The following is a 16529-nucleotide window of genomic DNA, read 5'->3' as shown; positions in this document are numbered from 1 at the left end:
CCCTAGCAACGGCGTCTGGAGTGTCCCGCCCCCAGACCTTAGCAACAAGGAGTCAGGTGGTCTGGGAGTGGGCGGGGCCGGTGCTGAAGGAGAACTGGAAATAGGCCAGCCAGCCCCCATCCCTGAGCAGGTACTGCCTTTGGCGGGGGGGGGGGGAAGCAGGGCTGGGGTCTGGTCGGTCTCGGTCCCTAGGCGGAGAGAGCGAGCGGGACGATTTTAATTTCCGATCCGATCCGATCCGGAGGGTCTTTGGGAGAGAACACGTGGAGGGGAACAGCAGGGGCTGAGGAAGGGGGCTGGGCCAGGGTGGATATGTGGGGAGGAAGGGCAGCGTCGAGGCAGGTGTGGGTAAAGAGGAGGCGGGGGGGGGGGTACGAATATCTGGATGGAGGTGAAGGGGGGGCTCTGGGCAGAGTGTGGGATATGTGGGGAGTGGGGGGAGGGTCTCTGGAGACAGGTGATTGGGAATGCGGAGGGAGGTATATGAGGGTGGAGGGATCTGTGCGGGAGATGTGAGTCATAGGCTAAAAGACCAGAAGGTACCGCTTGTGATGATCTTCAAGTCTGATCTCTGTATAAGACAGGCTGTGGATTTCCCTGAGCTAATTCCTGTTTGAACTAGAGCATATATTTTAGAAAACCATCTACTCTTGATTAAAAGTTTTTAGTGTTGGAGAATCCACCTTGACCCTTGATAAATTAGATCAGTGCTTAATTACCCTGACTGTTAAAAATTTATGCTTTATTTTTGGTCTAAGCTTCAGCTTCAGGATTTTGTTATAATGTTCTCTGCTAGATTGAATCAACTATTTATTATCAAATATTTGCTCCCCATGTAAATATTATAAACTGCGATCAAAGCACCCTTTAATCTTCTCCTAATTAACCAAAATAGATTGAGTGTCTTGAGTCTCTCACTATAAAGGATATTTTTCCAATCTGTTAGTCACTTTTGTGTCTCTTATGTTGAACTTGCTCCAGTTTATCAGCATCCTTCTTGAACTGTGGACACCAGAACTGGACACAGTATTTCAATAGTTGTCACACCAGTGCCAAATATAGAGGTAATATATATAACCTGAATACTCGTATTTGTGATTTCCCTGCCCATACGTCCAAGAGTTATATCATCCCTTTTGGCCATAGTATCTCACTGCAAGCTCATGTTCAGCTGAATATCCACCATGACCCCCAAATTCTTTTCAGAGTCATTGTTTCCTAGGAGAGTGTCTGCATCCTGTAAGTATGGCCTACCTTCTTTGTTCCTAGATTCATGACTTTCTGTTTGGTCATATTAAAATGCATACTGTTTACTTGCACCTAATTTACTAAGCAATCCAGATCACTCTATTTCGGTGATCTGTCCTCTTCATTATATATCATGCCCCCAATTTTTGTGTCATCTGTAAACTTTTTCAGTGATTTATGTTTTCTTTCAGGTCATTGATTAAAAGTGTTAAATAGCATAGGGCCAACGACCAATCTCTGTACACACCCACCCAATGATATTTCAGTTTTATTTTGAAACCTGGAAATTAGCCAGTTATTAGTCCATTTAATGTGTCCCAGGTTAGTTTTGTAGCATTTTAGTCTTTTAATGAAATTGTCATGTGGTACCATGTGGTACCAAGTCAACTGCCTCACAGAAGTTTAAGTATGTTGCAGCAACACTATTACCTTTTATCAACCAAACTTGTAATTTCATTTAAAAAAAAAAACTTTATCAAGTTAGACAGAATCTATTTTCCATAAATACATGATGAGTGGCATTAATTATATTACTCTTCTTTAATTCTTTATTATTTGAGTTCTGTATCAGCCATTCTGTTATTTTGCTCAGGATTGATGTCAGGCTGACAGGCCTATGGTTACCTGGGTCATCCTGTTTACCATCTTTAAATGTTGACACATTAGCTTTCTTCCAGTTTTCTGGAACATCTTCAATGTTCCAAGAGTTCTTGAAAATCAATACAAATGATCCAGCAAACTCTTTGGCCAGATCTTTTAAATCTTTGGATTCAAGTTACCTGAACTTGCTGATTTCAAAATGTTTAACTTTGGTAGCTGCTGTTTAATATACTTCTGCCTTACTATTGGAATGGAAAGTGTTTAATATAACTACATTATCTCTCTCTCCCCCTTCTCCCCCCCAATACAGAACAGAAATATTTATTGAACTTTCTGCATTATTGACATTTCTACCATTTCCATTTAGTGATGGACTGATACCATTGTTAGGGTTCTTTTTGTTCTTAACATTCTTTAAAAGACCTCTCCTTCTTTTTGTCCTTAAATCTACTACCCATAGATTGTTCCTTGTTTCTTTCTGCTTCCCTTATCAATGTTCTACAATTGCTAGCTTCTGATTTAATCATCTTCCCTTTCTATTTGTTATAATGTTTTATTTGTTATAGCTGCCTTTTCTTCCTCTCTAAGCCAGGTTGTTTTTTAACCAGTACAACCTTCTTTATCAATTGTGGGACTGTGGCTTTTTGGGCCTCAAGTAAAATGTTCTTGAACAATTCCCAATTATCATTCACATTATTCTGTTTAAATGTGATTTGGCTCATAATTGTTTTTAGTTTTGTGAAATTAGCCCTTTTAAAGCACCAAGTGTGTATATATATATATATATTGTTGGTTTGGACTTAATTCTGTTTGAGCATAACAAATGTGATCACTTGTATCTAAGGTACCTGAAAATTTTAGTTCTGTGATCAATTCTTTTTCTATCAAGACAAGATCTAATATAGAATTCCCCGTGTTGGATGTAATGCTTTTTCTGTTAGGAAATTGTTGTCTAAGTTTTGAAATTCTGAGGATGTTTTAGTACGGGCAGCATATGAAACCTCCAGTGTATGTTGCTCAGATTGAAGTCCATCATGGTCAAGTGGCTTTTTCCCCCTAAACATTATAGGTAGGTTTTTAAGGAGTTGGTCATCCTGTTCCTTAATGTGATTTCATCATCTGTGGGAGATACCAACTGGTATCTTGTGCTTTATCTGTTAGGACACTGATCCATAGGCATTCAAGATCATTTTCTTCTGGGTTGTCAGTGATTTGGAAAAAGGTGATGCCCCCTTTGACATGGAGTGTCACTTAAGCTTCTCCTTTTGCCCACTGAATCCAGAAACACTGCACACATAATTTTGCAACCTCCCTTTTTTACAGCATGTGCAGGACTTAGAAATGTCAGATCTGCTGCTCCTCTTTAAAAGCTGAACATCTGAAAACCGGGATTTTGGATCTTTATGACCTGTAGTTTGCCAGTGACGCTCTTGATACATTTGCCAGGCAGTGGGGGAATCCAATATTTAGGTTTTACTCTGATCTTGAAGCTGCTCACACTGAAACTATTAAAGCAGTGAGCAGAGTAAGGAGAGGATTTGCTTCTTGGTTTATTATTTAATAGAAAATGCCTTCAAAAGTATAACCACAGACCTTGGACCAGTTTTTCACAGGGTATGTAAAATTCATGTGTTTAAGTTACGTTGTGATGTAATGTCTGGACTTGCTTTATTTTTTAATAGGTTTTTTTCTTATCCAACAAGTATGCTTATGCCACCTATAATCACTTCTTGCTTTTCGGAATGAATTATTGATGGGACGCTGGGGGGTTGTGTTTTTTAAATAATTTACATGTAAAAATTCTGTAAGGTAGTGAATTTACAAGGTCAGAAAGCTTAGAATAGAAAAGTTTTGATATGAGAAAATGGCCTGGAGAAAGGACAGGGTCTGCAAAGGAAAATCATGCAGGGTGAAAAAGAGGATACTTCATGGGTAAGTGTAATTCCCACTTCTGTTTCCTTGTACGTAAGTGGCCTTGACTTACACAAGTGAATAAATAGAAGCAGAGAAACTAATATTCCAAACAAAATGGTGTGTGAATTTCAGTGTAAATTGAGTAATTGATATGAGAATCAAAAGTAGGCATATGGTCAGATTCATTCCTGCTGTGGCCAACGGGGGTGATTCAACCAGAGAAAACAAGTAGTAGTACTGCTCCCCTGCACTTGCAACGGGAGAAGGCAGCCCTGAATTATGTCAGGAACCCTGCTGATGTGGGATGTGCTGAATCAACACATCTCTTAGTTGCCCTGGCCCCACATTCTCTTCAACTAATGCTACCAACCTGCATCCCACTTTTATATTGTATGCTGCCAGACACCTCCATGTACTGCTGCCAACAAATATCTTAACTCGACTTACCTTGATCTTGAATTGACTTGATAGCCTACAAGGAAGAATAATATAGAGAAACCAAGAGAAATATTGGGAGGTGTTTTCAATAGTACATTAAATGTGTCTGCAAAATGTCTTAAAGCAGTAAAGAAAGGAGGCATAATTTTGGGATATAATATATGCAGCCAAGTCTTCAAATGGGCTGGAAGATAAAATAGAGAATTGTGGGGACTGAAGACTTTGCTAGCAAAGGGTATAGGAGTACAGATGGGGACTGGGGTGATGTGGGAGGAGGATCGTTGCCAAATTAGAAGCAAGTTTATCTGACTTGTAAAGAGTGTGGAGCATTAACTGTCCCAGGATATTTTCCTGGAAGCTTTCTGTCCTTCTCAAAACATGATGATACTTTACTGAACACACACAGCACAGATCTTGTGTGCATCATGCTGGAAGTATATTTGTCATGGCAATTCTGCCAATTGCCAGCTGAGAAACGTTACATCAGACTTTGTCTCATTACTTTTCTGGGCTCACCCATTGAATAGTTAATACAGCTGTAGGGCATCGCAAGTAGTAAATTCAGACTGTAATTCCAAGATACGTTGCTTCTGATCTCAAGGATTAAAAACACTTCCATACTCCCTCTCAAAGGTGCAGTGGCATTATAGTTGCATTTAAGTAAGTTCTGCCAGCCATAAAATATTGAAGAACTAGTGAAATTCCTGTAAGTGATGAGAGACCCAGCATTTCTGTGATACCACTTTAAGCCGTGGATGTGTGAGTATCTAGCTGTCACATTTCTAGATGTAAAATCTGTTGCTATACTTTTATATTATTTACATAAATCCTGCACTGTGCTGAATCTATCCTCTGGTCACTCATTTTCTGTCTGATTTGTATTTTATGTTTGTGTAAATTGTGAGTTGTTTGGGCCAGTGACTCTGTGGTTCTGTGTTTTCTGTAGAATAATAATGTAAAACGTAGTAAGCAGCAGTGTCTTGTGCATATATAAGGACTGATGACAGCTGTTTTAGTTGGATAATTTACAAACATGAGGATAAAATAGAAGCAGTTTATCCTGAATATATTTATTTGGGAGGTAATTGTTAAAATAGATCAAATTGTCAACATTGGTGGTGATTGAAATAAAGTGAACCAAGATAGAACCTTACCCACTTTTAAAAAGAGAATTAAGGAGTTTTGATCATTTCCTATTTTTAAATACATCTTAAATATAATTTCATCATAAACCTCCTCTCTCCCCCCAGTCTTCCATATCCTCTCTAACTTTTCCTTTGGTTTCTTCCTACTCCTGGTTTTTCACCAGCTCTCATGCAGCCCCCTTTCCTGCATGCTAAGCAACTTCATCACTTTAAATCCACCTAGTTTTGTAATCTTCCATCATTGATCTCTTCCACAATAGTCCTTCTGTGCCTACTTGTGCTGTATACAGTATTATATTTGTCTAAATTAGACAATCAACCCCTCAGGACAAGGACCTAAACTTTCGTGTGTTGTGAAAAGTGTCATGTACATTTATGGTGCTCTATGAATAAGAAGAAATAAAAATGTCCCATCACAGAAATTGATCTCAATCAGGTCACTTCTGGGATTAGTTTCCAATGCTGGTGGCAGAGCATTCACAGTAGAGGCATGCAAGTATAATCTGCTGTCCTCAGCAGTTCACCAGAATCTGCAGTTGGCAGCCTGTTGTACAGAGTGTAAGCGCTATTAACTTGGGCGGGCTTTGGTAAATTCTTATGAAGAGTTTTGTTAACAAGCAGCGGCTCTTTTATATTTTATTGATCTTTGTTTTTTTTTTTGTTTTTTTTCCTTAAGAGGAGGTGCCCAGGTACTCATGCATGCCATAGATTAAAGGGACACTTTTAGGTCAGTTAAGGACCAGATTTTGTTTTAAAATCAGTGTTTCTTGGGTTTAGTAAGCAATGTACTGATTTCCCCAGTCCCTTAATACTTCCCACCTGCACTGACAGGGTTGCCACCTCTCAGATCGGAAAGAAGGGACTGCCTGAATGATCCTGAGCCCATAAAACTGGACAATTGCCAGCGTGTACTGAGCCCCCTTACAGGTTTCCTGGGATAGCTATCTTAAAAAAGGGACAATCCTGGGAAAACTTGGACAGGTGGCAACCCTAACTGAGAGTCAGATATTTTCTGTGTGTATGATGTCCAGTGCCAGTAAAACATTCATGTTCCTCATGCAGACTTCAGCATGTTTAATACTATTCAGAAGGGGCTGATCCGTCTATCATTCCCACTGAAGTCATTTTAACACATTTTGTTGAAGGCATCACCATAGATTGGTCCCTAAATCTGGAGGGTTATTTTATTAGTTTTGCCACTACCTTTATAGAAATGAATTCAAAATTAAAATGATTTTGCTTTTTAGTTGGAGCCTTTCACATCAGCATCTGATTCCTCCTCCTTTTAAAAAAAAGGGGAAGTTAATTTCAGTTTTCAGATTTAAATGAATACAAAATGTGTTGTATTTTACTTAGTTTGGAAAAAATATTAGTTTTCCCTTGGAAACATCCCTATGTTCTAAATTCAGGATCTCACAGGCACTTGAGATTTTTATGACTTCAAAGAATTATCATTTATTTTATAATGTCCAAAAGTACAGTGGGTGATTTGGAGAACAAATGGAAAGATAAGGTCCCTGCCTTGAAGAACATACAAATTTATAATAGATTTGAACTGGTGAGTGATGGTACAAAGAATAAGGAATGGAAACGCAACTATTACCGGCAAACTAACCACATTATTTCTCCTACAGGATGAGAGAGAGATTATTTCTGTTTTGAAATAGTCTGAAGGTACACTACTTGGATACTGTGACAGCGGGGTAATACAAGTAAATAGAGGGAGATCATATGGTAACTCAGTTTAGACAAGCATACAAACAGGTGGTAAAACAAAGTTGTTTAAAATACTATAATTGAATCACTTTTGGCTGTTGCAGTAGAGGTGAGTTTTAAGGCAATGTTTGAATGCAGAGAGAGTGATGGTTTGGTGGACCAGACTTGGTAGGGCATTCTAGAAGCAAACAACCTGTAGGGATTCTCTGATAGGAGCATTAAACCTGTGAGACACTTAAAGGGATAACATCAAGTTAAAAACTTGCCCTGCTGTCTGTTACCTACTATTGTTACGAGTAATGACTAATTGAAAGAGGTCAGCAGAAAAAGTATTTTTCCTTCTCAAGTTTGTTTGTGTTTTAGATAGTCTGTTTGACAGTATCTCCAGCATAGACAGTTTGCCATGTGATCTGGATGGGTCTCTCTCACATGGAAAGGAAAAATTCTAGCAGAAGGGATAAAACCTCAGAAGATATATTTATAAAACCACAAATATTGACATGATGAATCAGCAGCATGTGTCCTATCTGACATGACTTCAAAGTCAGTTTTTGAAATTGACTAGATTTTAGGTTCATGGTCAGGTAAAATCAATGAAGTAGTAATTAAGGATTGCAGAATAAATAATAAGCTGTTGAAAAGACTCATTTAGCTGAATTCAGCTTTTATTTGGTGACAATTCACGTGCACAAAACTACATTTCATATTAGCTTGAACTTTATGCTCTTCTGGCAACAAACTAGAATCTGAAAGAAACATTTTGGCTCACATTTCCATGTGTTTTGCAGACCACCCAGGATACGTGCACAAGTTGGAGTCACTGCAGAGCTTACATATCCCCAGTTTAGATGTGTGTACATTGGGTGCTGGGCATGCACTTTTGAACATGTGAACCTTTATGTTGATATGTTATGCTGTGATATATTGCATGTTTCTGCAATACTAAGAAAAGATGGACTATAGTTTGATCTAGTAAAATAAGAAATATGCTGTTCAATTTAGCTCAAAGTGGTGATAAAATTTCGCATGCCAATTAAGCTTCACAATTAGTGTGTTTCATCCAAAAGAAGCAGATTGCAATATGCTTTATAAACTGTGGGTATAGATTGTGCGTATGTATGCAATATATTTGTATATGCTGACAATATATAGGTCACTAGACCCTTTACTAAAATATAGTCATTTTGAGAGTAGGATGTGGCATATAACTTAACATTCTGAAGCTAAGAACATTGCATATTAATTAATCAACAGAAACTATAGGAGAAAGATACGTAGATCACAACAGAGTTGTCAGAGTTGGAGCCTAGCTGGAACAGATAGTCCTTTTTATTAAAATAATCCACAGTACTGTACTTTATGTAACTACAGGTTTCCAGGAGCTTGATTTTGTGTTTCACCCTATGTGTCTAACCAGTAGAACTATATTAATCTCCTAGCCTTCTCTCCATGACCATGTTGAAATCATTGACAAAACTAGCACTGAATTCTGTTCGATCGCATGTGGACTGCATTTTCCATGGTATTTTCTGAATCCAGGCTACAGTATATGGATCGCCTCCCATAATTAGCAAGTAATTATATAAAAACTGAGCTGTGCGTGTCTTTTAATCAATGGATAGAAGTGGTTCTCATAAACTTCTTTATCCTGTTGTGGAATCTAACTCCCTGTTTCTAATGCAAATCTCTTGCCAATGCCTATATGTTGCAATCACAGCAGCAGAGAACAATAATGTTCGTAGGTAAAACATTTTACAAGCACTTGTAGTAGTGGAAAATTTACAGTATGTTGCAACTATATGCTGTCTGTAGCATCTTTAGGCTTGGAAAGATTAGATTTTTGTTGGTAAATGTGGGTATCGATTTCACCATACATACACAAACTGACTAAACAATATTTCCATTGATGATAATTGAGATTTAAAGAAAGGCAAAGTAAGAAAACTGCTGCTTGAGAACTTGTCAGAGGCTGTCATTAAATAATTATTGTATGACACCCCCAACCATTTCCTGCAACTGTGAAAATTTAAATAGATAAAAATAAAGCATAAAGTCCCAAATTTTATGCAACTGTGAAAATAAGTTGATAAAATGGAAAAAAAATGCTTAAAAATAAACATTGATATCTGTCAAAATTAGAAAAAAATAAAAATTGAGTTCTGCCAAGCCTGAACATCTGCCATGCCCAAATGCTTCAGAGGATTTAAAAAAACAAAAAAAACCCACAACCCCAAAACAAAACAGCAGAGAGCAAATTAAGTAGCACATATGAGGGAGGAAAGAGATCTTTGCACTTGAGTTTTGAACAGAAATGGAAAGCCAACTGGGTGGTGGTGTGGGTAGGGTGATAGATAAAGACAAACAGTTTTAGGGAGTAGGAGCAGCAAAGTAGAAGGGTCTTGCAACAATAGTGGTGAAATTGAGGATGGGGACTGGGACAGAAAGGAGATGCAGAATAAGCAGAGATAGGCATGAAGGAATTAGAAGGAGGCTGGTGCAAGGCCATGTAGTGTCTTCAAAACAAGGACCACAGTTTTGATCTTGGAGGTAAAAGGGAGTTAGTGGTGTTGTAGGGTATTGCCCATGTGTGAAAATATGCAGTAGGATGGGTGAAATCATCCTTGTGATCGTCTGGAGATAGAATCTAAGAAATGTAGGGCTGGAAGGGATGGAGTCCAGTCCTGTGCGCTGAGGCAGGACCAAGTGAACATAAACCATTCCTGATATGTTTTGTCCAACCTGTTCATAAAAACCTCCAGTGATGGGGATTCCACGACCTCCTTTGGAAGGCTATTTCAGGGCTTAATTACCCTTATTTTAGAAAGATTTTCCAAATATCTAACCGAAATCTTCTTTGCTTCAAATTAAGCCTCTTGTTTCTTGCCCTGCTTTTACTGGGCATGGAGAACAATTGAGCACCATCCTCTTTGTTACATATTTGAAAGCTACCAGGTCCCCAATCAGTCGTCTTATCTCAAGACTAAACGTGCACAGATTTTTTTACCTTTCCTAATAGGTCAGGTTTGCTAAACCTTTTACCATTTTTGTTGCTCTCTGGGGAAGAGAAGAGTTGCAATAAAGAAGCCAAGCAAAGATGAAGTATGGATCAGGATTTCAAGTAGGGTGGAGTTGAGACTATCATGGGAGGGATAAATAGGCTTACAAATATGGGAAAAGAAGTCAGACTGCTGAGGTTATAGAGTTTCCAAATGTTAGACAGTTGCATGGATTCTATGTTGGCCTCCTGGCTTTCTTCCATCTTGAAATTTTACTAAACAGTACAAAAAGAGGAAAATTTCACTTCATTTGAATCACACGATTCACTGTTCTAAAGTTATGTTCAGTGTAATATTTGTATTCTGCTAACAGAGGGGCTCTGATAATTGCCTGTATATCACCTATGTTTTCTTTTTTAGATTTCTGATTGCCATGGCTGCAGTTGACAGTTTCTACCTCTTGTACAGGGAGATTGGACGTTCCTGCAATTGTTATATGGAGGCACTGGCTTTAGTTGGAGCCTGGTATATGGCCAGAAAATGCTTCACCCTTGTATGTGATTCTTACAGCTTGATCAGGTTGCATTTCATCCCTAAGCTGGTCAGCAGGGCTGATTTTGTCAAGCAGTATGGAAGATGGGCTGTAGTCACTGGTAAGAGAATGCAACGGTGGCTCTGTTATTTTCACCTGAAGACATTGGTACTTGTCTTTGATTTGAAAGATGCTTTTCCCCTGCTTGAGCTGAGTAATTATGTACCCTTTAGTGATACATGTACTATATTTTGTGGGGTAATTTTTAGTTGAATTTAGACCTTTCACAGGAAATACTGGTCTTGAAATAACAGCATTGACTTAAACTCTCCAACAGTACTTTTCATCCCTTTTAAACGGACGATCCAGTCTCTCCATTCTTAGGGAGTCCTACTGACTTCAGTTGTGCTCTTACAATCTGACGCAATCTTTTTTCCATGGAGGTATTACTGTATTCGGCCATTCTTTTTCCTTTACTTAGTCACTCTGCTGCTTCTGCGTGTCCAATCAGACTCTGGAGCCAGTTGACATCTTAAAAGATGAGCAGAGACCTCTAGTTGAAAAGTGACTATTGGAGGAGCATAATGGCAGGCAGATATGTATCCAACATCTTGTTCTTACTCTGTGTAAAGCACTCAGATTTGGCTCAGAGTAAAATTTGCACCTCTAACACTCTCTGTTCACCAGACTTGCCTCTGTTTTCTAATCCAGTGTTCTAAACCCTACACCACTCTGCTACATTTACTGTTTTGTCACGATTTGGGGTTTTAACTGATTGTAAGATTGTAACTGATAAGTCCCTCTCAGGCATGGTTTTATTGAGATCAGGGCTGATCACTTTTTATTTCTTCACTTTAAAGGAGAAAAATATGATAATGAAATAAGTGGAAATAGAAAACTGGGGTCATCATACTAACTGCTGTATCTGCACATTATTAACTTACTTTCTACTGTAGGGAGCACAGCTGGCATTGGAAAAGCCTACGCTGAAGAACTGGCAAGTCATGGAGTCAACATTATCTTAATCAGCCGGAACAAAGAGAAGCTGGAGGCTGTAGCTAAAAACATAGCCGAAACTTATAAAGTTGAAATTGCGGTTATAGTAGCAGATTTCAGCAAAGGTCGTGAGATTTACTCATCCATTAAGGAAGCCCTCCGAGACAAAGACATTGGGATCTTGGTGAATAACGTAGGAGTGTTTTATACCTACCCGGAATATTTTACCCGGTTGTCTGAGGATAAACTATGGGAAATTGTCAATGTAAACATTGCTGCTGCTAATATGATGGTGCATATAGTGCTGCCGGGGATGGTAGAGAGGAAAAGAGGTGCTATTGTGAATGTTTCCTCTGGGTCCTGCTGCAAACCCACACCACAGATAGCAGCATATTCAGCCTCCAAGGTAAGCCAGGGTGTCATGTTTAATGTTATACTGTTACACATTCATTCAAGGGAACAAAATATGTGACATTTCCACGAGTCATTCAAATCTCATGGGTAAATACTGCATGTACAGTACAGTATGTCATTAGGGCTTTTTCAGGGCCAAAGCATGGCTTTAAACCAAAGCCTATATTGTAGGGGTTATGAAGGAATCGTATTGCAGCAATAACTCCAGAAGTCCTGTCCCCCTGTGGGAGTTCTGGGGAAGCACAAGCCAAAGTGGCTGTTCTGCTACCCTTTGAAAGGGTTCAGAATGTGCTTAACCCTGTCATGTGCCAATTGAGCCTCGCTGGCTTGTGCAGAGGAGTGCAAGGCTATTTGTTTGTATTGTGGCAGTGCTTACGTCCAGTCATGCATCAGTGCACCATTTGCTAAATGCTATACAAATGATGGCATTACTCTCCTGGTCCATTTAGAGTGCCTCATGTCACAAATGATGCTAGCCTGGACCTTCTGAAGCACAAGGACTGTGATTGTGTCTCCTCCCTGCTCAGGGATGCAAGGAAGAGGGAAGGCTCTAGGCTTCATTCTCTGCCTTTCCTGTCTGGGCATGCGCACAGGGAAAGTCCCAGGTCATTTCAGGTGTTTTAAGATGTATTCTACCTAACTAAAACATTAAAGACATTCAGGTTCTTCTCACATAATGCTCATTTTTTTTCAAGTGTGGCAAAGCTTTCCCAGTAATTTGCTGTGAATTACAATAAACTAGTAAACCTCTAAAAGTAGATTAGTGTAGCTACTTGCTGGTGGTTCTTTTTGCTGTTAAATTCATCCTTTATTAAATGTCAGTTTCAGAACAGTAAAGGGCTATTTTGTGCAAAACTTAGAGAAAAGGATGTGCCTTAAAGTGTCACTTACCTAGATGTGGAATTTAATGTATTGATATTACAATGCTACCTAGAAGTTTTAGAAGTGAACAAAATCATGGTGATAGCAGTCCATACAGGATCCCATGAAGGGGTAGATTACTGACTAAGACCCCAATCCTGTAATCACTTACTTGATTAACTTTAAACACATGAGAAATCCCATTGACTTCAATTGAACTACTAACAGGCTAAGTGTCTGCCAAGGCTGCCAGGGGTTAGAGAAGCACTAGTGGGGCTATGGACATAGGACATAGCAGGTTCAGTTGTTATTTTGGACATGTTATTTTTAAAGTTCTTGGGTTTGTTTTTTTTTATATTTAGTTCATTTCCCCTCCAGAAGCAGAGTGAGTTTGGAAAGGGAAGATGACCCCCTTCTTCCCACTACACTCCATGAGCAGTTGTGGGAGAGAATCCCATGATTCTTCTGGCCACTTATTTACCAGTACTAGGCACTGATATCACAGGCAATTGGCTGGACATATACCATGGTAACAACATGCAACATTTCAGTTACGCTACTACCATGTTAAGAGTATGCCAGACTTATTTTTTGTGCTGTGCTTGATTTCCGTAGCCCCTGCTATCAGGTTTATAATGCCAAAGGTTAATTTTTACACTGGGAAGTAAAATGAGCTGAAGAAGGTGTTTGGGCCAGACACACAAATTTAGACCTTAATTCTGTAAACATGCATGTAATTTTACACGAGTAGTTCTGTTAGCTTCAGCGAGACTATGTGCATATGGAAAGTTAAGCACGTGTAATTGCAGGAGCAGGACCTAAATGACTACACAAAATGCTGTCACCAAATAAACTGAAAAAACAAGATTTAAAGAAGAAAAATATTTTGGTTGTAAATTCAGGTAGTGTTTGCAACAATAATAAGTTTAAATAGTTTAAGTGTAAAAGTTTACAACATAAAATTCAGCCAGAAGTAAGTGTCTTTAAAATGAGCATAATACCTTTAAATTAATTAACTGGGTCTTCTACAATTTGCTGAAGAAAGCTTTTCAGCAAACAAATGCTGAAAATTGGAAATCATGGTAATGCTACAAAAACATATTTTGGATTTTTTTCTAGTATTATATCAAAATACAGGTTTTCTTTTTTTTATAACCTTTTTGTCAAAATAGTAGTGTAATTGTCCAAGATAATAGGTTTTAATCATACTTTACATCAGGACTTTATCCCCCACCCCAGGCAAAACTGAGGAAACCTAATTTTCTGCTTTTATCTTATTAGGCCTACTTGGACCACTTCAGTAGAGCACTACATTATGAATATGCTTCAAAAGGAATCTTTATTCAGAGTTTAACCCCATTCTTCATCTCCACAAATATGACACAATTCGGTTGTCGCATTCTGTCCAACAAGCTTTTGTTTATGCCTTCAGCTAAAATATATGCACATCATGCTGTTTCCACCCTTGGGATATCCAAAAGGACTACAGGATACTGGCTCCATTCTATTCAGGTAAAAGAATTAATCCAAATAGTTTACATTAATAAATCTCTCATTAACTTTTCAAAGGGGGAAATTTAACCTTGTGGCTTCCCTTGATTTTCATGGGAGTTGAGGTGCTAAAAGTAGTGCAGCATTTTGGACATTTATTTCTAATCTGCAGCACAAACCAATCAACCTAAATTAGAGGCACTGCTCCGTATTTCTTGACCACTTCCATGTTTAATCAAATTATGACTGGACATATTTTGCTTCAGGAGGAGGAGGAGAATCTAATTGCTACTTTTAATTTGCAGCCCAAATTTAAAAAATAAGTAATTTTGCATTCAAAACACCTATAATATCTTGCACCACACATAACTTGGACATGTCAGTTCTGCTTTCTGGTTCTCCTTGTTGTAGGACAATGTTGCATTATGTTAATAGTTCAGACCAATAACTGTTTTCATTGAATTACACTTAACATTTCCTTAAAATGTTTTGTTTTAAAAAAAATTACAAAATTTTAATTGTCATATATAGATTGTTCTATTGATGTTAAAATAATAAGTATTGACATTCAGAAAAGTAGTTGTACTTCCATGGTAGTTTCAAAAACTGCAAGTTTACTTCAATAGAACAGAACAGATCCTTTAACCGTTTTCCTCTCTCTCTTTCCCCCCACCCCTTCTTTTTTAGTTTCTGCTTGCACAGTACATGCCAGAATGGCTCTGGGTTTGGGGAGCGCAGATTTTCAACAGTGCACTACGTCGGGACGCCTTATCACACAGAACATATTAGGAATATCATCTAGGAAATAGCCCATGTGTTAAAGTAGTGCAGTAACCTAATCTGAGCATTGGAAGAACTCTTTTTAAAAAAAACCCCAAAAAAACCTGGTTTGCTAAACAAACAATATATGTATCATAGTAACCAGAGAAGCCTGGATCCTGCCCCTGTCCTTGTACTACTGGGCCCAGGGCAAAAGCTGAGCAGGATGTAAAAACATTGTTGATTTTAATTCAGATAGTTAAATCTCTGAGTTGCTCATGCAGCTGAATGAGGGTGCATGGGGGGTTGATCCTGCAAGGAATTGACTAGTTCCTGCATAGTGTTTAGTGCCCTCAAATCCTAATAATATGAATGGGAATTTAGATAGCTCAGTGTTTTGCAGGATGGGGCCCTAGAAGAGTTGAAAGGAATCCCAAATCATGCTGTGTTAAAAATTCAATTCCAGATTTCAAATCAACTAAATCTCTTTAGAGTGGATTATCTTGTGTTGGTTTTCCAATCTTGTCATTGCAGGTGTTATGTTTTAAGGAGAAGTTATCTTGTCTTTGAAAAATGTATAAGGTTACTTTTTAAAACTGGATAAAAAGGTAGAATACATTTAAGCATTCTAACTCGTTTGTGTAAGTGTTCTGTATTGCCAGGATGACAGATAAAATTCTGCAATAAAGTTCAGATAAAATGTTTGTTTTCCAGTACCAGGTGTGAAAGATTTTGATCCAGTTTTAAGTGGATTCTCCATTAAGAATTTGACATGTCTGAATAATTTATTAGATACTTAAAGCACAGTAACTGTTAAAAAAAAAGGTCATGATTTAGGGTGGAGTCTTTTGAGTTCTTTAAATATATTTGGGTCTTCTTTCTTCGGTAAGTGAAAACCCTGTTTAATTTTGTGACATTTGCTTTTATGTAACTAGTAGCATCTTTTACTCCTTTCTGTCCATCTGGTATCATATACTGTGGTGGTAATACTCATTACAAAAACTAAATTTTCTGGGAGTCAAATGCTCTATTTTTTTAATCTACATATAAATCCCATGTTAAAGCAGAATCTGAGTTATGAACATTAGATTTATCACTCAGTTTTCTATGTAACATCATTAGGATTCTGTATTACCACCACCTTAACTGTTATAGTGAGACTATTAAAATACCGACTGATGATGTAGTAGTAATTTCAAGTATCTGGTAGAGCAGCATAAACAAATGTAGAGGTATCTTTTACCTTGTGTTAATAGATCTACTACCTGTAAGGACAGGATTTGCCCTATGTTCCACCTTAACATCATGCATGGGATACAAGGTTAAAGAGCAGCAGAAACAATGTACAGCTGCACAAGAGGAGGAAGGGTAGCCCAGGCAAGAGTATTCTACACCTCTTGCACAGCAGAGTTATGCTTC

The 16529-nt window shown here is 38.3% G+C and overlaps 1 protein-coding gene across 3 annotated transcripts; it reads left to right on the top strand.

The window, feature by feature from the left end:
• The first annotated feature begins 39 nt into the window (after window positions 1-39).
• On the top strand, window positions 40-15826 carry HSDL1 (hydroxysteroid dehydrogenase like 1). 3 transcript variants are annotated; one of them, XM_067549895.1, is made up of 5 exons: window positions 40-130; window positions 10478-10710; window positions 11546-11991; window positions 14142-14372; window positions 15039-15826. In XM_067549895.1, the coding sequence occupies exons 2-5, from the start codon at window positions 10491-10493 to the stop codon at window positions 15138-15140; spliced, it is 999 nt and encodes a 332-aa protein (XP_067405996.1). In that variant the 5' UTR covers window positions 40-130; window positions 10478-10490; the 3' UTR covers window positions 15141-15826. The 3 variants fall into 3 exon arrangements, with proteins under 3 accessions (XP_067405996.1, XP_067405998.1, XP_067406005.1); XM_067549897.1 differs by lacking the exon at window positions 40-130 and adding an exon at window positions 4879-4959; XM_067549904.1 differs by lacking the exon at window positions 40-130 and adding an exon at window positions 8555-8635.
• Window positions 15827-16529: the final 703 nt, after the last annotated feature.

Source organism: Emydura macquarii, unplaced genomic scaffold, assembly GCF_026122565.2.
Source record: "Emydura macquarii macquarii isolate MOO-44397 ecotype Brisbane River unplaced genomic scaffold, CSIRO-AGI_Emac_v2 contig_295, whole genome shotgun sequence".
Lineage (NCBI taxonomy): Eukaryota > Metazoa > Chordata > Testudines > Chelidae > Emydura > Emydura macquarii.
Note: the sequence above shows the minus strand (reverse complement) of the source record. Positions and strands in the feature narration are given on the sequence as shown.